The following is a 23681-nucleotide window of genomic DNA, read 5'->3' on the forward strand; positions in this document are numbered from 1 at the left end:
CTAGAGGGGCTGTCCCATGTAAAAAGAAGGGACGAATTTATCACTTCTCCATAGTAACGTCGAGGCTGATGACATTAGAGGGAGAATGGCCTTCGTTTCACAAGCCATCTTTTTTCATTTTCCCGCCTTCCACCAACGCTCAAACGAGAAGAAAATACACCACAAAACCCACCTCTCTCTTCCTCAACCCCATTCTCCCTCTAAAAAAAAACCCATATGCAGCAATTCCATGGCCATTCTCCCTCTAAAAAAAAAACCCATATGCAGCAATTCCACGGTTTATACACAACACCTTTCTTTTTCTTGCAAGACAACTAACAGTAACCTTTCCAACTCCGAATTCAGCGAACACATTACAGAACTCAAACGCTTAATTATGTGAGATAGAAAACATCGATACCCCACTTCAACTAAACACTTTCACTTACAACTCCCTCTTGAGTTCTCACATAAAACAGGGAAAATTTGAAGATGCACACCATCTGTTCGACAAAATGCCTGGGCGAAACGCAGTCTCATGGTCTTCTATTATTTCTGCAAATACTCATTGTGGGAATTGCTTTCGTGCTTTTGATATGTTTGAGGAGATGATGGAGGAGGGTTTGGTTCCCAATGAATACACTTTGGGGAGCCTTCTTAAGGCGAGCTCTGGTCCGGGTGATATATGGGTCGGCAAGCAGCTCCATGGGTGGTCTATAAGGACTGGTTTTGCATCACATATTGGTGTGCGGACTTCCCTCATAACCATGTACTCGAATTTCAAATTCTTAGCTGATGCTCTGAGGATTTTCTGCGAGGTTCCTCCTTCCTTGCAAGAGGACATTCCAACGTGGAATTCGATAATAGCAGCTAATGTTTCGAATGGGAATTGGAGTGAAGGACTTCACTTGTTTTCTGACATGTTATGCATAGGACTTGTTCGTCCAACAGAACCCACTTATGCTAGCATCCTCAATGCTTGTGCTTCTGTTGGAGCAGTAGAGTATGGGAGGATAATACATGGAAAAATCGTCAAAGATGGACTGTTCAACAGGGAAACTATGGGGAATTCTCTTATTGCATTGTATGCCAAGTGTGGGAATTTGAAAGATGCAAACAGAATGTTCGAGATGATTTCCCCAAAGAATGTAGTTCCGTAGACTCGTCGTGTAAGAGTCATGTGTGAAACCAAATGTCATAACCTTTCTCAGCATCCTCAGCGCTATATCTGATGTTTCAGCTCTAAAGCATGGTCAAGAGGTCCATGGGCAGATGATCAAGTCAGGGCTTGAACAAGAGATGAGCTTAGCAAATTCTCTTATTACCATGTACGCTAAGTGCGGAAAAACTGGAAGATCAAGCTTAGTATTTGAGAGATTGCCCTACAAGGATGTTATTACTTGGAATTCGATGCTTGCAGGATATGCCCAGAGTGAAGAATTCGAGAATTGTTTTGAACTCTTTGTGGAGATGCAGTCATCAGGAATCAACCCTGATAATCACAGTTTCACAAGTATTCTTGTCGCATTATCGCCATATCCATCTCTGTCAAACTGTTGGAAACGTGGTAGGGAGATCCATGGCTGTGTTGAAGAGGACTGTGTTAGAAGTAGTGGGTATTTCAACATATAGTGCTATCCTAACAATGTATGCAAAATGCAATAGGCTGGCCGATGCAAAGGAAATCTTTAAAGCGATGAGCAAGAGAGATTCCTACTCGTGGAATGCGATGATGGAGGCATATTCCATCAGTGGCCATTATTATGAGGCAATCGTTCTCTTTTTAGATATGTTTGAGCAAGGAATGCAATTCCATCAATTGGCTTTCTCAATTCTTCTTACAGCTTGCTGCAGATTGGCTTCTATGCAGCTAAGCAAACAATTTCATGCCTTAGCCATTAAATACCAGTTTCCGCTTCCTAATTATCAAATTTATCTGTTGTCAATAAATAATGCCTTGGTATCCATGTATTCAAAATGTGGTAGCATCAGCAAAGCGACTAGTGTATTTCAAAGGATGGCAAGAAGAGATGTTTTTTCATGGACTGCCATGATTACTGGGTATGCCCATCATGGTATGGGTTATGAATCTCTCAAACTCTTTGAGAAGATGAAAGCAAATGGTGTCAAGCCAAACTCCGTAACCTTTCTCGGTTTGCTTACTGCTTGTGCCCACGCGGGCCTAGTCAATGAAGGAACCTCATTTTCAGCTCCATGAGTAAAGATCATAATATAAAGCCCAGCATTGAGCATTATGCTTGCATGGTTGATCTGTTTGGACGTTCCGGTCTGTTTAAAAGAGCTGAAAAGTTGGTTGAGACTGGCATTGCTCTCCTCGGGACTGAGCGGAACTTTTGCTTGAGCTCGTGGAGGGTGTTACTTGGGGCGTGCCATGCACATAAGAGACTTGTACTTGGTGTGCTTGTTGCAACAAGAATTCTTGAGTTGGAACCCGGAGATGAGACTAGTCACATTCTTCTCTCTAATAATCTCTATGCTGCCTCTGGTATGTGGGACGATGCAATAAGAGTGAGGAGGCAGATGAAAGATAAGAGGGTTAAAGAAGGAAATTGGATTTAGCTGGATTGAGATTCGAAGCAAAAGGCACGTTTTTGTAGCAGGAGATGTTTCTCACCCAAATAGGGGGGAGATATATGAGAACCTGACAGAGTTGGATGGAGAATGTAGAGGAATGGGTTATGTCCCTATGACAGAGTATGCTCTTCACGACGTTGATGAGTTGCAAAAGGAAGCAATCGTTGCTTATCACAGTGAGAGGTTGGCTGTAGCATTAGGTGTCTTGCAGAGTGTTAGGTCTAAAATTGGTAACAGGTTATGGTAGGGCCGGAAGGGCTGATCTGACAAGCCACAGCTGAAGGGCTAGTGGAGTCCTGCGCTGCACAGGCACAGACAAGAATACAAAGGGTCAGCTGACCAACCCGGAGTGGTGCTCCGGACGGGCGCTTCGACACTCAAGTCAGTATGAGCAGGAGTGCAGAGCAATGTCAGAGCAGAAAGCTTAGGGTTTTTGATTTCAGATCCCTCACCTTAGCACAAGTGAAGGCTATTATAGTGGTTCTGAGCCACCTGTCCAGGACAGGTGGTAGCCCCTGTATGGACCAGGTCTCATACCTAGGAGGGGCAGATGGAAGTCCCTGATTGGTCCAGGTGTCACACCTAGCAGGGACAGGTGTTGGCCTTGCAGTGGTCTCTGTGAGGGCCACGTGTCAACAGCCGATTGGTTGCAGATTTTGGACCCCATCAGTTGCCCCCTGGTTCTCCGAGTCGTGATAGCGGCTAGGGGAAGCAAAAAGAGGGTTAAAACAGCATCTGGCCGGCCTTAAGGCCTCTGGGAAGCTGAGGCCGGCCTCAAACTGGTCCAGAAGAAACCGCGGCCGGACAGGGGCCTCCGGGTGGCCTGGTCGGGCCTTGGAGCATGGCCTGAGGAGCACGGCCGGACAGGAGTCTGTGGGCGACCCAGTCCGGCCAAAATTTGAACCAGAAGTCTGGCCGGCCAAACTTCCTGGGCGTCCTGGCCGGGCAGATCTCCTGGGCGTTGCAGCAGGCCTAGCTGATCTGTTTCTGGGCGCCAAGCGATTGCGCCATATCCTGTCCGGCTAAGCCTTCTGGGCGGCTTGGCCGGGCAGAATTTTGTCGTCTAACGAACGCGTCATATCCTGTCCGGCTTAGGCCTTCTGGGCGGCTTGGCCGGGCAGGTCCTTTGTCTTCTAGCGAACGCGTCATATCCTGTCCGGCTAAGCCTTCTGGGCGGCTTGGCCGGGCAGGTCTTTTGTCGCGTAGCGAACGCGTCATATCCTGTCCGGCTAAGGCGCTGGACGGCCAGGCCGGGCAGGTCTTTTGTCGCGTAGCGATTGCGCCATATCCTGTCCGGCTAAGCCTTCTGGGCGGCTCTGCCGGGCAGAATTTTGTCGTCTAACGAACGCGTCATATCCTGTCCGGCTTAGGCCTTCTGGGCAGCTTGGCCGGGCAGGTCCTTTGTCTTCTAGCGAACGCGTCATATCCTGTCCGGCTAAGCCTTCTAGGCGGCTTGGCCGGGCAGGTCTTTTGTCGCGTAGCGATTGCGCCATATCCTGTCCGGCTAAGCCGCTGGACGGCCAGGCCGAGCAGAATTTTGGCGTTATCACTTTGGAACTTGTACCTCGCATTTAATGTGTACGGCGCATTTAATGCGAGCGGCGCATTTAATGCGGTAGGTGACGTGGCGCACTCCGGCTGGTGGGAAAAGGGCGGGATTTTTCCCGCTCTTCCCAGCCTATATATACCGGAGTTTTTACTCCTCATTTTTCACTTTTCACATTCTTCTCTCCTTCTCTGCTGCTCGGCTAGTCAAATTTCTGCCCGCTTCGGATCAGTGAGCCCGGAGATCTTCGGTCAACACCTCAGTTCGGTAATTTCTTTTAGCTTTTCTTTTCTTCCCTTTTAATGTCTAGCACTAGTTCCGAGTCGGACTCTGGCTCAAAGGAGTCCGGAATGGGCAGCAGATATATACAATAAAGTATAGCAGTTATGTGCTTGTGGACTAATACAATTCATAACTATAAAATACAAGGAGCTATAGGAAAACAAATATGGACTTTCAGACCAACATAAATCATAGCTGTGAGCGTAGGAAACTTCAGGACAGCAGCTATGAGCCTTTAGATCATTACCCAACATATTTATAAGGTGCAGGAAACTGCTAGGACAGCAACTATGATCTTTTAAGCAGATACAAATCATATTTATAAGGTGCAGGAAACTGATAGGACAGCAACCAAATAGTTTAAACTAAACAAAGATCACCACTATAAAAATGTATATACCTATAGAACAGTAGCTGGGTACTTTAAACCAAACAAAATCACAGCTACAGAGTGTATAAACTGGTGGAAACAGCAGCTACGTGCCTTTGACTGAATTATTATTACAAATACAAGTATACAAACCTATATGATAGCAATTATATGCTTTTAAATCAATACAATTTATAACAGTAAAGTGCATATAGGATAGTATCTGTGAACTTTTAAGCTAATATAAATCCTAGTTGTGAAATGCAGGAAATTGTGAGACAGCAACTATGTGTGATCATCTTTTGACAAAACCATTTCAGAGAAGAGAAATACCTATTTACAACAGGACATGTTACCTGATTAATGCATGGACATATATATATATATATATATATATATATATAATGAGCATCATCAGGTTTTGATTCATACGCCAAGACACACATATTTTTTTTTTATAATTATCAAAAAATTTCAGAGCTAGTTGAAAGGAAAAGACAAAGTGAATTGTGAGATTCTCAAAACATGTTTGAACTAATGTTATTTTCCACAATGATACCAAACCAATTCTGTGTTATTATCCCAAACATAGCTACATAGCCTCTTGAAAAAATGAAAATCTTTTGTGCTGAAATAATTCCCTATCCAAACATGATCATGATAAAAAATGGAAATCACATTCTTTAACTTCTAGCTCTCTCTTGTTAATCTATCAATGCAATCACCCAAAGTAAACTCATACTATTATTAATTTCCAAATAAATAAATAAAGCAAATCAAAACAAGGCACATAAGGAACCATCAGGAACATGAATTAGAACATAACCTATTCCTTAAACTACCATAAATTGATCAGAAAATCCAATGACACGAGAGAATCCAAATAATCAGTGATTAGATTCTACGGAATTGTTGAAGATTAATGAGAGTTTTTTTTATTGGAAACAAGGATATGTAAGTGCAAATCAAGAAGCATGGTAGCTTGAACTCCCATTTGGAATAGTACAAAAATATTCAACTAGGCATATCATAACCTCTTCATATCCCTTATTAATCTAACCACCAGAAGTGTCTCTTGTCAATAATTTCTCAAATATAAAGGATTGATGACTAGAACAAAATCTGTTCAACTTTAGGAACATGAAAAGGGGTGATCATTATCAAAGAGATGATTACTAAAACAAAGCAATAAGGGTTGCCATTATCAAAGGGATGGTCGCCAAAACAAAAAAATAGGGGCTGCTATTACGAAAGATAACATTGTCCATTCCCAACTCACCGCAAGAGCAATTTATCCAAGGATTGAGATCTCAGTAGGGAACAACAACAATACAACATTATTTCCTACTCTCAACACAGAGAATAACATAAACAAGGTATAATTAGGAAAGATATCAAACGAAATGAATCAAATTGAACAAAAATAAGAACGTCCAAAGGCATATTACTACTTAATAACGCCACAATCAAATGTAATTTGATCTTATCAGAGCATAGGTAGCAAAAACTCTAGATTAAAAATAATGTTGCAAACAGGTTCAGGGTGCAAACAAATTTTACCAGCAAACATTCTTAAACGTAAATTCAAATCATTTTGCTACTCAGAATTTCAAAAGACAATAAACATTCTTGAATATTCAATTAGGTTAAAATAATTTCATAAAACTAATTATCTTTAAAAATGATTGATCCTTTACAAAGGTTATAAATTCATCTACACTATCTCTAAACATCTGATAATAAATGATCTGTTAAATAAGACTTTGGATGAAATAATCAAAGCAGATGAAGAGATCGATCGGAGAAGAATTTAAAATAAACCAGAGAATCTAGAAGTATTCCAAAGCTTCAATTAAAATACCTGAGAAGAAGAAATCGATTTCCTTTTATTCCTCCTCTTCTTCTTCAACAAGGTTAAACTGAGGATCGTTGAGAAGAAGGAGATTATCTTGAGTTCGCCGGGGCTCGAACGGAGCTTGTCGGAGAAGAAGAGTTACCGGAACGGAAGAGATCAATCGGAGAAGATGAAGCTTGGATCGGCCGGTGGGAATGATCTCGCCGGAGCAGATTCCGGTAGGCTTTCACCGGAGAAGATGATCGGAGAAGGCGAGAAAAACAATTCGTCTCGGTTCTCTTTTACAGATCTTGATGATGAGATCAAGGTGATTGAAACAGATCTTGATAATTCCTCTGAAGTGAGATTTCCCTTCCTCTTTTATAGATCTGAGGCTTTGGATGAGTTAGGGTTTCAAAAGAGGGATCTTAGATTTTGAGAAAATTAGGGTTTCTATGCTTTGGCATACACAGATCTAGAGTTATGGAGATTTCAGGCTCTAATGAGGCATCAAAACCTGACGATGATAGGCTCACCGGAGCTTTGATGAGCTGATCGTAGGAGAAAATCAAAGGTTAGAGTTTAGATCGGAAAAGGAGCAGAGACTAGATTTTTCTAATTATAAGAAGAAATAAAGAAGACAACAGCCAGCAATGTTATAAGAAGAAAGTTCTAGCCGGAGAACTGCCGGAATCCGATCGGATCTTGGCCGGAGAAGGAAAAGGGGATAGAGTTAGGGTTTCTGCTCAGATCTAAATTCTCCCTTTCTCTGCGAAGATTTTTTTTTCTTCCTTTCTTGAAAATGAGCTTAAACAAAATATTATATTAAAGATAAGGTGTGGATATTGGCACTCCTATTGGATGGGTGCGCGGTTGCGCGAATTTTGATGAGCGCGCCGCGGAATCGTGTCTTATTCAGCCCAGGTTTGGCACCGTTCCAGGATAATTCACCCCCCTTTTTTTGGTTACACTGCGGGCATCTCTCGGCTCGTTCGCTAGGCAAACGTGCTCGGATTTCGACGAAATTTTGCAGGGACCTTGGTGGGACCCTAAACTAGCTTAGGGTGAAGTTTGGGATCATACCTCACTGATTTGATAGGGTTTTGAACAATCATGGAGGGATTTAGGGTACGGTCAAAATGTGGTGTCTACAGCTACTTGCCAATAAGGTTGGAAATTGGCCACAGAGAAGACTGTTAAGTATTTGATTTCTAAGTGGAAAAACTGCAAAACCAAGTGTTTGGAAATATATATTCATTGTCATTGATTTCAAAGCGAAAAACTGCATAACCGAGTGGTTGGAACCGTTTTTGTAAAAACATGTATTTTTCTTATGTAGCTAATGTAGAAATGATTTTCCCGCTTCTTATCAATTTCTGCATAGACTAAAATTTTATGGCATGTTACTTCTTTTCCGCACCATCATGTTTTCATTTTCCTATTAGTTGGCTTGGATTTGGAAAACAAGTTGTACTGTTAGCTCATTATGTGGTTTAACAATTTTCAGATACCGATGAGCGGCAGTAAATTTGTTGAGTTCAGGCACTTGGATTGGAACCTAAGACATTTCCTGCTTTCTTTCATTATTTCCAGTTTAGAAACTTTTGTTGTTTTATTGTGGATTTAGACTTATGGACCTATATATGTATTTTCTTTGAGCTTTAATTGAGACTAAAATTTTCGCATTTATTAGTCGCTCTGAATGTTGAGAATAGTTGATTGTAAAATAGCCTTGCATGCTTGTGGGGGTGACCCTATGGGCGTGCGGCGGCTGTCACGTGCGCCATACCTAAAATTCTGGGTTCGGGGCGTGACATGTCCTATTTATCTCTTGAACGAAGCAACATTAAAACGTAATTAAGGTATGACTCCTTAAGAAGCTTGGAATGGTCACAAGCCTTGTGTGGCTCACTTACGAGTTTTTGGTAGTATCGCCTACGCTCATTTGCTGGATGAAACAAGAAGAAAGTTGAATGACAAATCTGAAAAATGAATTCTTGTTGGGTATAGTGAAAGCTCAAAAGCATACAAGTTTGTACAATCCCATCACAAAATAAGTAGAGACGTGGAGTTCAATGAAGAAGAATCTTAGAATTGGAATCAAAATGAGAAGAAACAATCAATTTTTGTAGATATGGATGAAACTAAAGATACTCATGATGATGAAATTGAAGAAAATGGTGAGGATAGAACTCCCCCAAACTCTCAATATTCTTCGGCTCCATCATCTCAACAATCCTTGACCCTCTAAAGAAGACAAAAAGCATTAGAGAAATCTAGAAAAGTCTGGAAGAATTGCCGATGAAGAGTTGGTGAATTTTGCTTTATCTGTGGATGTCGATCCAATTAGTTTTGAGGAGGCATGTCAAGATGAAAAGTAAAAGCAAGCAATGGATCAAGAAATTTCTTTCATTCAAACGAATAATACTTGGAAGCTAACGGAGCTTCCAAATAGTTAAAGGACGATTGGTGTGAAGCGGGTATACAAGACAAAATTGAATGCAAATGGTGACCTTAAAAAGTATAAAGCTCTCGCTTAGTTGTAAAAGACTACAAGCAAAGGTATGGCATTTATTATAAAGAAGTATTTACTCTCATTGCTCGTCTTGAGACAATTCGAATAGTTTTAGCTTTAGCAGCACAAAAGAATTGGAAAGTTTATCAAATGAATGTCAAATTAGCATTCTTTGGTGGGTTTTTTTGAAGAGGTGTGTGTTGATCAACATCCCGGTTACGTAAAGAAAGGTGAAGAAAGCAAAGTGTGTTGATTGAAGAAAGCTTTATGTAATTTGAAGCAAGCACCAAGGGTATGGTATAGTCGAATTGACAGATATTGAATGAAGAACGATTTCAAAAGGTGTCCTTATGAACACACCCTCTACATCAAAGAGAGCACCCGAGGTGAGTTTTTAGTTGTTCGCTTATATGTTGATGATTTGTTTTTATCGGTAATAGTTCAAGTAAGTGTAAAGAATTCATAAGAAATATGATGCAAGAATTTGAGATGACCGATATGAGTCTTCTTCATTTCTTTCTTGAGATTGACCAAACAGAGAATGGAATTTTTACTTCTCAAAAGAAGTACACAAAAGATTTGCTAAAGATGTTTAGAATGGAAGGGCTACACATATTAGCACACCTATGGAAGTTGGCTTGAAACTATGCAAGAATGAGGATGAGAAATGAGTTAATGCAACTCTTTATAGAAGTCTTGTTGGTAGTCTCATGCATGGTTTTAAATTTCAGATTTCAGTGGAGACCGAAACCGAAATTTGGCGAAATTTGGCGAAATTTCGGATTCGCCCTTTTTGGAATTTCGGTAATTTCTGTTCGAAATTTCAATTTAATGTAATTTTAAAAAGAAAAAACCTGTTACAAAATTTTGGCCGAAATTTTGAAATTTATTAAATACTTTTTTTAATTTATTACAAAATTTCGACCTAAATTTTGGAAATTCAGGGTACCGAAACCGAAATTTTAAACTATGGTCTCATGTACTTGACGGCTACAAGAATGAATCTTATGTTTGTGGTGAGTATGATTAGTAAATTTATAGAATCACCAAAAAGAAATCATTGGGAAGCCGATAATGGGGTACATTATGGAAGAGTTGAAGATTCAAATTTGGTTGGTTATTATGATAGTGATTGAGGCCGAAGTGTTGATGATAGCAAAAGTACTTCTGGTTATGTTTTTAACATTAGTTCGGGTACAATGTCATGGGCATCAAAGAAGCAATCGGTTGTTGCTATTTCAATGGCGGAAACGGAGTACATTTCATTACATTCAGCTGGTTGTCAAGCTCTTTAGCTACGATGGGTGTTAGAAGAACTCAAACATCTGCAAGAAGGTGGTACAAGCACTACAAGAAAAGTGGCATTCACTGGCGGTTCTTCACCGACGTTCACTAAAACCGTCCCTAATTGTGATTAATTACCGGCATTCTATACATGAGCGTCGCTGCATATCAATTCGAGGTGATCCCGCCATTACTTTTGACTAAGAATATCCATCGACGTTCAAGAAATGTCCCTAAATATTAATCTTCACAATTGTTTATCTAGAAATGCTCAATATATCTTTCTTAATACAAGACCCGACGACTTAATTTGTGTTTTTTTTGCACCGATGTTTATTTAGCCGTTAATTACAATATTACCTAGGGGTGGACATGGTTCGGTTCGGTTCGGTTTTGGGCTAAACCCAGAACCGAACCATATATAATCGGTTCCCTGAAATTGGAACCAGAACTGAACCATATATGTATGGAACCGAACCGAACCAGAACCATATATAATCGGTTCGGTTCGGTTCGGTTCTGGGTTTACCCAACCTTCACTAATGGCCCTGTAACCCCTGTTTAGTGTTTAGTAGATGTCCATTCTGCTAAACATCTACATGTGTCATGCGACAAGGCGCAAACCATAGTAACAGTAATAGTAGTGGGCTAGTAACAGCCTGGGTGATATTTATTGTTTTTGGTGGTCATTTTACATTTGATTAAGGCATGAAAAAGCAGAAAATGAACGGTTTGGATATTCCTATGAAGTGGGCCAACAAATGAACGGTTTGGATATTCCTATGAAGTGGGCCATATATTACTTTTTTGAAAATACTAGATTTTAGGGCCACACCCCACACCCTATAAAATCTCGTGGAAATGATATTTCCATCCCCTGCATGAATTAAAACTTATAAGGGGGTGAATTAAAATGGGCGTGGGGTGATTTTATCAAATGAGGAGGTATGGAACTTAAGGACTTAAGGTGAGGGTCGGTTCTCGGTTCGGTTTTCGGTTCCGGAATCCCAAACCCAGAACCGAACCGAATTTGCACCGGTTCCCGGATTTCGGAACCGGAACCGAACCATATAGAAATGGAACCGAACCGAACCGAACCATATGTGCCGGTTCGGTTCGGTTCCTCGGTTCGAACCGGAACCATGTCCACCCCTAATATTACCCACTTTCATTTATGACCGTCGGTGAAATTGGAAATTAAAAACAGGAAAGAACTTTGCTCTCTCCCCTCGCGCGATAATTTCCCGACTCCCACGCGTTCCCTGTTTTTCCCTTCCCCAATCTGTTTTCCCCCTCCGGTGACTCTCTCTAGTGCTCTCTCTGCACTGAATCTCTATTGAGGTGGCATTCCTATCTTCTCATAAATTTCAAAAAACTTTGTGTAATTATTGAAAGTCTATTGAGGTGGCATTCTTATCTTCTCATAAATTTCAAACCAAATTCTCCTACTCTTCGAGTCTATTACGCGCAACCAAATAGTACTATTCTCCAAGATAATTACAAGCAAATTCATTGCTTTGGCTTGCCTTCCCTGCATCCCTTTCTCTTTTAATCCTCTTTCTAATTTTCTCTTTTTATTTCTTACTTCGATTATTTACATCTCCACCATTTGTTCATCAACCTTACAATTTGGCTCAACAGTCTCAGCTCCAGCTGTAGACACCCCATTTTGACAAGGCCCTAAACCCGCATATTCGAATAAAATCCCGAGGTCAGACGGAAAATGAATGAAATTAATCCGAGCAAAAGAAAATGTGGGGCCCGCTTGTGTGGGACCCGTTTGTGTGGGACCCGCCTGTGTGGGACCCGCTTTTGTGGGGCCCGCTTTTGTGGGGCCCGTTTGTGTGGGACCCGTTTATGTGGGGCCCGCTGATGTGGGGCCCGTTTGTGTGGTTTTCTTCTTTTTTTTAGAGTCTGTCATAGAGAGTTTAGGATTCCGTCCTTCCATCTTTCAGAGTCAGTCTTCAGCATAGGAGTCAGTCCTTCAGTCTTTCAGGGGTCTGTCCTATCATCATAGGGGTTAGGATTCTGTCCATCCCCTCATCCAATCACGTGATTTTATTCACTCCTGCAAGGTATAGGATGCTGTCCAACCCTTGCAGAGTTGTTATTCTGTTCATCCCCCCCGCAAAGCATAGGATGCTGTCCAACCTTTGCGGGATATCAGGAGTCTGTCCTCCCCTTGTGATGATAGGATTTTGTCCTCTTGTGTCGAAAAATTCAAAAAACATCTGAAAAATCAAAAATCTCAAAAATCTCAAAAATCTCGAGTCAGTAGAGTGTAGTTAGGAAAATCTGTTCCGAACTACGGATGGCTTGATCCCTAGCTGAGGGGTACGTAGGCAGCTCAGGCGTGCTGCTGGCACCCTGAGTTCAGACACCATTTTTTACACTCTTTCACCCTTTACACACCACTTTACCATTATTTCTCACCTTTCCGTCCGAACTACGGATGGCTTGATCCCTAGCTGAGGGGTACGTAGGCAGCTCAGGCGTGCTGCTGGCATCCTGAGTTCAGTCACAATTTCTTTCTTTTTTTTTACACTATTTTCACACACTATTTTTACACCCTCTCACCTTTTCATCAACCCAAGTTTAGTCAAACCTTTTTAATAAATATTTTTAAACATTTCAAAACAAAAGCAAAAAAAAACATGGGCAAGGACGGTGATTGCCAGGTCACTCGGAGCCCTCTTTTCATTCCATTTCCGGTTTTCATCGTGGTTTGCCGGTTTTATCGTTTTTCCGACGTTTTTATCGCGTTTTGGGACGGGCGACGACGTAGCGTGGCCCCTTCGCAGGGATTGTCCTCGCTGAGCCCAACGATAGGCTATGACGATCGTGAGACCTATCCGATCTTCAGCGGATCAGGATTGTTGAGTTTGATTCATTAGACTCCCTGAGCCTATCGTACACTCCCTTTTATTTTTCCTGGTATTCTCGGTCCTCATGTACCGTCGATTTATCGATTCATTTCTTTCCTTGCATCTTTTGTTTATCGTGTGTTTGTCTTTGGTTCCTTGTGTGTTTACTTTCAGCTTGCTTATTATTTGTGCGCTTAGTTTCAGATGCTTAGCTGTGGCTATTTACTGCTTTTCTGCTTACCATATCTGATATTGCTTGTTTAGCTGTAGCAGTGCATGCGGATGTTACTGCTTTCCTAGATGTGATGGGTTAGGAGTAGATGCGGTGAGTTAGGATTTGGATGTCTATTTTTCTTTTACCCATCCCCGGGTCATGCATGCTTAGATAGACGTTTTTTTTGGGGATGCTTGTTCCCATTTCACATGATTTTCGCCCAAAATTCTTCAAAGTTAATAATAAATGGCATAAGAGACCAGGTGCTCGCACTTGGGCGAATTGGGGGCGCCTAACCCCTTCCCCATTCGTCATCAGGCACGAACCCTATTTTATATCTCTGGTTATCCGTTGCAACAGAGCACAGCATGGGATCCAGGGCCCACTTCCTTGGATGGCGACTCTTCTTTATTCGAGGTGCGTCTCGAATCCGGGCTGGTCCCCGAATCGAGAGGTATCTCACTTCACATCGCCGCTCATGCTGTGAGGGGCACTCTTTCGAGAGTTCCTTGGTGGGGCTCTCCTTCACGTGGATGATCCTGAGACTCGCGTGGGGGCCCGTCCCGCGCCCCCGTCCCGGATCTGGTTCCACAGACTGGCGACTCTGCTGGGGAAATCTTGGAACATTGCCTAACTCTGTAAAAATGCCATCTTTATTAATTTAGAAGAAATTTGGGTCAAAACCAAGTTAAATGGGAACTTTATCGTTAGAAATCCAGGGGCACCAAGTAGGTGCGTAAATAAAACAAGGGATTCACACACTGCACATCATGCATCGTCATATTCTTTATTTCTTTATTTGTTTTCGTTATTGGCTCCACGGGATAGATTCGATGCGTGCCCGACTGGGATGTCATTACACCCTGATGGTACTGTTGAATCTATTTCCAAGCTATGCGCCAGCGCTGCGGCCGTAAACACTCGGTGCACTTGTGTTTACAGCAGCCGATGAGCAATGAAGCATACTATGTATAACACTCGGTGCACTTGAGTTATACATATTAAGTATGTTTTATACGCATAGTACCCGATAGATTGAGTTCGGAGCCCTACTTTGTTTTATATATTATGTATATACCTACTGGCTTAGTGAAAACCAACTAGGAAGTACCCGTGTTTATATACATCTATATTGCATTCATATGAGGACGAACATGTGTTACTTACACATGTGAAGCCTAGAGTTAGGAGCCTTGTCCAATTTGTAGACTAGGGTAGCTCACCTTGCGTGGCTACAGCGCGGTCTTAGTACACTCATCAGTCTGTCACGAGTCGAGACCTCCTTGACTCCGCTAGATTAGACTAGGGTTGGTGTCCCTGGTTAGGATGTATATATATATATATGTACATATTTATTATTAGATTAGGGCTTGCTTCCTAGTTAAGTTTTCCTTCATAATCTAATCAATTATTCTTCTCCATCCATTCTGTGGATTATCATCAGATGCTGGGCTCTTTTAGCCATGATCTATCTCCCATGTGCTTGATCATTTGATTGATCCTGATCAGATGTACTCCGCATGTCGATTATGAGTCTATCTTGCCATTATCATTACCGGAGTGTGTTCTTGCTGAGAGCCCTGCTTTATCTTGACCATGACGGCATACTCTTCATGTTTAGTTGCTGAGACCATCCTAGTATAGCCGTCATGCTGCCGATTTTTTTTCAGAACCCTTGAGCGTAATCATTATCCTTTTGGGTTCGTTGACAACCATGTGCTTACCTTACCACATCTCCTGGTATAGCCGTTATGCTGCCGAATTTTTTCCAAATACCTTAAGTGTGGTCATCATCCTTTTAGGCTTGTTGACGAACCATGTACTTGCCGTACCACATCTTCATGTACAGTTGTTATGCTGTCGGATTTTTATCCAAGGGGAGGATGTGTTTGTGCTACCTTTTGCTTCAACTTGCACATTACATTGTCATGCGATTAATTCTCATTGAGCCTAGTGTTTATGATGTCCATGACAGGAGTCTTAGTCACTCGTCTACCATCAACCCCAAAAAAGCTTTCATCTCTAAACTCGCTTGGTCTAGCCCGCTACCTGGTAGACAGGGATTCCCTCATTCTTCTTGAACTCAAATGCTTCTGAGAACCCTGCACATAACCATGTTGCACTTCTTTCACCCACCATGGGAACCATTTCACCCATTCAACCCTTCACATATCTTACCACCTTTACCTGTACCGCCTCTGGGCTGGAAAATGATTAGGAAGGGAAAAGAAAAATGTCAGAGCTTGAACTCCTTGAAAACATTATACCAGAGAAAGCCTTGCCATTGTCAGGTGCTAAAGGACAATTTGAGCTGGATCAACAGAAACCAAAGAGGCCCTCTCTTCTGAGATTCTAACTCCAGGATTGCTCTCTCAAATCATTATCATCATTAATGAAGGCACGTTGCCCTTGAACTTTCAGCGCCAATCCGTTGCCTCCGATGAAGTGTCCCATCTTTGAAATTTGCTTTGAAGTGTGTATACCGACCCTCCTGTCAAAGTTGGTAAGTCTAACCATGTCAATATCAATTCTAAGTATGTCGTGTTTTGTGGTCTCTCTCATTGTGAGCCAATGTCCCATCTTTTGTTGAATTTGATGGAGAGCCTATCGTGGCGCGTCAAAAATCAATGTATGTACTTCAAACATTCAATGCAACGAACATTTGATTCCAGTGTCGTCAGTATTCTTGTATATGTTCACTCTTGGATCTAATGTTAATAAACAAATTAAGACACCCTCCTCAGACGAGGATGCCGATGAAATTCTCCTCGAGATTTGAAAGCTGATCAAACGAGGGGAAGAGCGTCGAGCAAAGCCACTCGAAGATGAAATCGATACCGTGGATAGTGGTATCCAAATCCGAAACTCGGGAAATAAGGATTGGCAAAATCTCCCGAAGAGCGCAAAGAATCGATAAATCTATTTAGAGGGTTCAAATAAGTGTTGCTTGGTCCTATGAGGATAAACCGGAAGCGTGTCTTGACACTGTTCAACGTGAGTCACCCTCAGCTTCAGACATCGGGTCGAAAAAGCGAAAATTTCAAACGAAGAATACTAGATATCAAGTGAAGTTAATGAAAAATTGAGAGAAGACTTTCGGACAACAAAGTCATGAGCATAGAACATGAACCCCAAAAAGAATACTTGGGCTATACATTCCGATGGAATTTCAAGTTAGAGCATTCAAGGAGTAGGGGCCTCCCCGACATCCAATAAGAAAAAAAGGATAGAATCCAGAGAAGAAAGAAGAAGGGAGCATGCCCCACGTCAACTTCTCGAGAGCGTCAGAATCTCAAAAAGCAGAGCTGATAAATAGATTGAAAGATTTCAAAATCTTCAGCATTCAGAGAGGATCCAGCATTCAGAGAGGACCCAGAGTCGTAGAATCCCGAATATCAGTGCAAGATCCCAAAGAAAAAGTGGGAATTCAATCAGTCTAGCTTGCACAGTGCAGATGAAGTCTTGCCAGGAAATGCCGCCAGACTCCTCAAAAAAAAAAAAAAGAGGAAAGAGAAAAAAGTTCAAAGCCATTGAACCTTAGCCATTCAAGAAGCTTGTATGCCAAAACACCAGAAGGCCATCCTTGGACGCCTGAGCCTTAAATGCCAAAATCCCAAGTTTTTTTTTTTTAAAAAAAAAAATCCTTTTGCAAACACCTTTGAGCCTCAACAAAATCAAACATTCTTTTCAAACACCCACAAACCAGGGGTAGTTCGTTCCGAACTACGTCTGACCTGATCCCTTTCTACAGGGTACGTAGGCAACCTGATCAATTCAGGTTCGGTCAACCTTGGGAATAAAAGTCAAATTATTCCCTTTCAACCTTTGGAATAAAAGTCAAATTATTCCCTTTCAACCTTTGAGCTTAAAGCCAAATCATTGTGTTCCAAACCCCAGCGAACTACGCGGACCTGATCCTCCATTTTTGGGATACTTTAGGCAACCTGGCCGATCAAGGTTCGGTCGAAACTTTGAAATCCAAAAAAAATACCCAACCCTTTTGAATCCAAGCCTACCTAGAAAAGTCCTTCTGGTGAACAAGCAGAGGTTCAAAGTCAAGAAGAAAAAGAGACGGAGTCTGAAGACCCGCTAGGCTGAAAACCCGAGAGGGCGGTCTAGGCAAAATTTAGGGTCATTCACCCGCTAAGTTGACAACTGAAAAGTCAGCTTAGGCAAAAGTTAGGGTATCAAGCCCGCTGGATTGAAAACCCGAAAGGGCGAACCAGGCAAAAGTTAGGGCAAGCGGTCCGTCAGATTGAAAACCTGAAAAGGCAATCTGGTCAATGGCAATGACTTCCAACGAAAAAGCGAATCATCGAGATGGAGAAACAGTCTTCAACCAGGGCAAAATCTCGGAGTCCAAGTAGTGCCAGCAACTCTAAACTAGGGGCATTGAAACCGAGCAATTCGAAAGGGATAATAACCATGACGGAAACACCGAAAGAGGAGAGTAGTGCCTCTTGACATGGTCTTCGAAATACTCTAAGAGTGGCTAAGCCATACCCTTGAAAAATAACACATCAGATCCAAGAGTGAGTCGAAAGCGAATCGAGTCCTTAAAGCAAAAAGAGTCTTCTTTGATTGAGTCCTTGGAAATCTGTTCCCCCATATTTGTGTTCCCTCTCCTTGCAAAGTCCAAACTGTCGGGTGCTGGAAGAATGGGAGCGTGTCCTCCAAAATGCAAAGAAAATTCAGAGTAAATCCTGGTTTAGGTATCAGAAGGGGCGGGAGACATCTTGTTCAAACCTACCCGAGACCTTAAGCCTCCAAAAGTGAGCCATGCGAAAGAAGAGATTTTCAGACTCAGCCATCATGGTTATTGTCCTATTCTCTCCATACAAAAAAAAAAAAAAAACTTTGCATCCTCAAGCCTTCATTAAACGAAACATCTTTTCTTCAACCATCATTGTCTTGCCTTCTTAAAACTCCTGTCATGGAAACACAATATACTAGGGGCATCTTTTATGACTTGCGTCATAAAAGATGTCAAGCGCACAAAGGCAATCAGTAACAATGTCTCAAGCAAGTAAGGATAAGAGGGGTACAAGCACATCTCAAGCCTAACCTCTAAACTCCTCAGTTGAGTCCTCTCTTCAGAAGAGTCAATTCTCTAAGAAAATCAGTTTCCCAAGCGGAGTCTAGAATTTGCTCGCGCAGCCTTCAATCCCCGGCAAAATCAGAAAAAATGGTCAATATCCAAATCCCTGCAAGTTATCTGAGTCCAATTCTCAGCAATATCACTGTCCTTCCAAGGCTCTTCGTGGTTTGTCAGGCAGGCACATCATGGACCCTTGCTCCCTGAATGGCTCTTCGTGATCTGTCCTTTAGGATATATCATGGACCCGCTCTCCATGCTCATTTCATTCATCTCCATTACTTGTTATTCTTGTTGGGCTCTTCGTGGCTTATTGTCATGGACCCCAAATTTCATTCTAGGCTCTTCGTGGCTTATTGCCATGGACCTTAGATTCATTGCGTGGCTCTTCACGGTTTGTTGCCGTGGACCCTCGATTACTTCTTGGCTCTTCATGGTCTACCATTCAGGTATACTACGGACCCATGCTCCCCGATTGGCTCTTCGTGATATGTCCTTCCAGAAATATCATGGACCCACTATTCATAGTCATTCCATTCATATCTTTTACATGTCATTTGTTTCTGCATGTTGGGCTCTTCATGGCTTATTGTCATGGACCCCAAATTCAATGTTTGGCTCTTCACGGAGTATTGCCGTGGACCCTTGATTCCTTTCTGCTGGGCTCTTCATGGTTTCTTGCCATGGACCTTAGATTCATTGCGTGGCTCTTCACGGTTTGTTGCCGTGGACCCTCGATTACTTCTTGGCTCTTCATGGTCTACCATTCAGGTATACTACGGACCCATGCTCCCCGATTGGCTCTTCGTGATATGTCCTTCCAGAAATATCATGGACCCACTATTCATAGTCATTCCATTCATATCTTTTACATGTCATTTGTTTCTGCATGTTGGGCTCTTCATGGCTTATTGTCATGGACCCCAAATTCAATGTTTGGCTCTTCACGGAGTATTGCCGTGGACCCTTGATTCCTTTCTGCTGGGCTCTTCATGGTTTCTTGCCATGGACCTTAGATTCATTGCGTGGCTCTTCACGGTTTGTTGCCGTGGACCCTCGATTACTTCTTGGCTCTTCATGGTCTACCATTCAGGTATACTACAGACCCATGCTCCCCGATTGGCTCTTCGTGATATGTCCTTCCAGAAATATCATGGACCCACTATTCATAGTCATTCCATTCATATCTTTTACATGTCATTTGTTTCTGCATGTTGGGCTCTTCATGGCTTATTGTCATGGACCCCAAATTCAATGTTTGGCTCTTCACGGAGTATTGCCGTGGACCCTTGATTCCTTTCTGCTGGGCTCTTCATGGTTTCTTGCCATGGACCTTAGATTCATTGCGTGGCTCTTCACGGTTTGTTGCCGTGGACCCTCGATTACTTCTTGGCTCTTCATGGTCTACCATTCAGGTATACTACGGACCCATGCTCCCCGATTGGCTCTTCGTGATATGTCCTTCCAGAAATATCATGGACCCACTATTCATAGTCATTCCATTCATATCTTTTACATGTCATTTGTTTCTGCATGTTGGGCTCTTCATGGCTTATTGTCATGGACCCCAAATTCAATGTTTGGCTCTTCACGGAGTATTGCCGTGGACCCTTGATTCCTTTCTGCTGGGCTCTTCATGGTTTCTTGCCATGGACCTTAGATTCATTGCGTGGCTCTTCACGGTTTGTTGCCGTGGACCCTCGATTACTTCTTGGCTCTTCATGGTCTACCATTCAGGTATACTATGGACCCATGCTCCCCGATTGGCTCTTCGTGATATGTCCTTCCAGAAATATCATGGACCCACTATTCATAGTCATTCCATTCATATCTTTTACATATCATTTGTTTCTGCATGTTGGGCTCTTCATGGCTTATTGTCATGGACCCCAAATTCAATGTTTGGCTCTTCACGGAGTATTGCCGTGGACCCTAAATTCCTTTCTGCTGGGCTCTTCATGGTTTCTTGCCATGGACCCTAGATTCATTGCGTGGCTCTTCACGGCTGGTCACCGTGGACCCTCGATTACTTCTTGGCTCTTCATAGCTTATGGCTATGAACCCTTGATTCTCAGTTTTTCTAATCCATTAATCACTCAATATCTTTCTTGCAAGGTTCTTCGTGGCTTATTACCACGGACCCCGGATTATGGCTTGGCTCTTCGCGGTTTGTTGCCGTGGACCCTCGATTTCTAGTTTCCTAAAAATAAAAAAATATAAATAAATTTCGTTCCGCGAGGCTCTTCGTGGCTTACTACCATGGACCCTCGATTCCCGTTTGCTTGGCTCTTCACGGTTCACCACCGTGGACCCTCGTTTTCTGCAAGGCTCTTCATGGCTTATTACCATGGACCCCTGATCAAAATTTTCATTCAACTGTTGTTCTTCCTTGTCTAATTTGGTGAAAAGCTGGACAACAACTCTCTCTAGTTATTTTGTTGTCAAGTCATGGTCCGTCGTTCCACAGTGTGCCGTCACCCAAGTGCGGAGTCAGGAATACCTGTGTGACCGATGTGTTACTCGAGTGTGACCGATGTGTTACTCGAGTTATTTCTCTGGTGGGAGGCTATCTCACCAATATGTTTTGAATGCTGAGTTATGTGTCCAGCATTTCACCAAATTAATATTAAGTCATGTTGAATGTGAAATTTTAAAAACGAAAGTCTCTCTGAGAGCATCTTTGAGAGCATCAAGCCAATAATCAAAATCCTTTTCATTCGAAACCCCTGAGGCATCCCTTCCCTCCAATTCGAGTGAGACCCCTGAGACATCTGTTCCCTCCACGAGTTCAATCTTTGTAAAATAAATTTTGGGCCAGTCAAAATGTGTTGTCTGTTCAGCTTTGACATTCGCGCGACAAGCACACTCTGCCAAAGAGGGGCATCTGTAGACACCCCATTTTGACAAGGCCCTAAACCCGCATATTCGAATAAAATCCCGAGGTCAGACGGAAAATGAATGAAATTAATCCGAGCAAAAGAAAATGTGGGGCCCGCTTGTGTGGGACCCGTTTGTGTGGGACCCGCCTGTGTGGGACCCGCTTTTGTGGGGCCCGCTTTTGTGGGGCCCGTTTGTGTGGGACCCGTTTATGTGGGGCCCGCTGATGTGGGGCCCGTTTGTGTGGTTTTCTTCTTTTTTTTAGAGTCTGTCATAGAGAGTTTAGGATTCCGTCCTTCCATCTTTCAGAGTCAGTCTTCAGCATAGGAGTCAGTCCTTCAGTCTTTCAGGGGTCTGTCCTATCATCATAGGGGTTAGGATTCTGTCCATCCCCTCATCCAATCACGTGATTTTATTCACTCCTGCAAGGTATAGGATGCTGTCCAACCCTTGCAGAGTTGTTATTCTGTTCATCCCCCCCGCAAAGCATAGGATGCTGTCCAACCTTTGCGGGATATCAGGAGTCTGTCCTCCCCTTGTGATGATAGGATTTTGTCCTCTTGTGTCGAAAAATTCAAAAAACATCTGAAAAATCAAAAATCTCAAAAATCTCAAAAATCTCGAGTCAGTAGAGTGTAGTTAGGAAAATCTGTTCCGAACTACGGATGGCTTGATCCCTAGCTGAGGGGTACGTAGGCAGCTCAGGCGTGCTGCTGGCACCCTGAGTTCAGACACCATTTTTTACACTCTTTCACCCTTTACACACCACTTTACCATTATTTCTCACCTTTCCGTCCGAACTACGGATGGCTTGATCCCTAGCTGAGGGGTACGTAGGCAGCTCAGGCGTGCTGCTGGCATCCTGAGTTCAGTCACAATTTCTTTCTTTTTTTTTACACTATTTTCACACACTATTTTTACACCCTCTCACCTTTTCATCAACCCAAGTTTAGTCAAACCTTTTTAATAAATATTTTTAAACATTTCAAAACAAAAGCAAAAAAAAACATGGGCAAGGACGGTGATTGCCAGGTCACTCGGAGCCCTCTTTTCATTCCATTTCCGGTTTTCATCGTGGTTTGCCGGTTTTATCGTTTTTCCGACGTTTTTATCGCGTTTTGGGACGGGCGACGACGTAGCGTGGCCCCTTCGCAGGGATTGTCCTCGCTGAGCCCAACGATAGGCTATGACGATCGTGAGACCTATCCGATCTTCAGCGGATCAGGATTGTTGAGTTTGATTCATTAGACTCCCTGAGCCTATCGTACACTCCCTTTTATTTTTCCTGGTATTCTCGGTCCTCATGTACCGTCGATTTATCGATTCATTTCTTTCCTTGCATCTTTTGTTTATCGTGTGTTTGTCTTTGGTTCCTTGTGTGTTTACTTTCAGCTTGCTTATTATTTGTGCGCTTAGTTTCAGATGCTTAGCTGTGGCTATTTACTGCTTTTCTGCTTACCATATCTGATATTGCTTGTTTAGCTGTAGCAGTGCATGCGGATGTTACTGCTTTCCTAGATGTGATGGGTTAGGAGTAGATGCGGTGAGTTAGGATTTGGATGTCTATTTTTCTTTTACCCATCCCCGGGTCATGCATGCTTAGATAGACGTTTTTTTTGGGGATGCTTGTTCCCATTTCACATGATTTTCGCCCAAAATTCTTCAAAGTTAATAATAAATGGCATAAGAGACCAGGTGCTCGCACTTGGGCGAATTGGGGGCGCCTAACCCCTTCCCCATTCGTCATCAGGCACGAACCCTATTTTATATCTCTGGTTATCCGTTGCAACAGAGCACAGCATGGGATCCAGGGCCCACTTCCTTGGATGGCGACTCTTCTTTATTCGAGGTGCGTCTCGAATCCGGGCTGGTCCCCGAATCGAGAGGTATCTCACTTCACATCGCCGCTCATGCTGTGAGGGGCACTCTTTCGAGAGTTCCTTGGTGGGGCTCTCCTTCACGTGGATGATCCTGAGACTCGCGTGGGGGCCCGTCCCGCGCCCCCGTCCCGGATCTGGTTCCACACCAGCCCATCTGATTCTCTACGCCTCTCTCCTCCTCCACTCCTTCCACACAATTAGGGCTTGTGTTGGCTACAATGAATTTTTTTCCTTAAATATTAATTCCCCAATGGTGAGGGAGGGTAGGAGAGGATACACATGAGATCGACCGAGTGAGGAGAGGATAAGAAAAGCCAGAAAAACAAGGAAACAAAAAGCACCACCC

The 23681-nt window shown here is 42.8% G+C and overlaps 1 protein-coding gene and 1 pseudogene across 1 annotated transcript; both read left to right on the forward strand.

The window, feature by feature from the left end:
• The first annotated feature begins 494 nt into the window (after positions 1-494).
• LOC143864909 (pentatricopeptide repeat-containing protein At1g11290, chloroplastic-like) lies at positions 495-1611 on the forward strand. The gene is made up of 2 exons (XM_077375771.1): positions 495-1102; positions 1191-1611. Exons 1-2 carry the CDS (start codon positions 495-497, stop codon positions 1609-1611), a joined length of 1029 nt encoding a protein of 342 aa, XP_077231886.1.
• A 13-nt stretch (positions 1612-1624) lies between these two features.
• On the forward strand, positions 1625-2197 carry LOC143864910 (putative pentatricopeptide repeat-containing protein At3g23330 pseudogene; annotated as a pseudogene).
• Positions 2198-23681: the final 21484 nt, after the last annotated feature.

Source organism: Tasmannia lanceolata, unplaced genomic scaffold (genome assembly GCF_043159265.1).
Source record: "Tasmannia lanceolata isolate RefF3 unplaced genomic scaffold, GAP_Taslan_0.1 ptg000054l, whole genome shotgun sequence".
In the NCBI taxonomy this organism is placed as follows: domain Eukaryota; kingdom Viridiplantae; phylum Streptophyta; class Magnoliopsida; order Canellales; family Winteraceae; genus Tasmannia; species Tasmannia lanceolata.

Coding starts and splice junctions, on each gene's coding strand:
- LOC143864909 (XM_077375771.1), top strand. CDS start 495: ATGCCTGGGCGAAACGCAGTCTCATGGTCTTCTATTATTTCTGCAAAT. Junction 1,103..1,190: donor TTGAAAGATGCAAACAGAAT/GTTCGAGATGAT, acceptor AACCTTTCTCAG/CATCCTCAGCGCTATATCTG.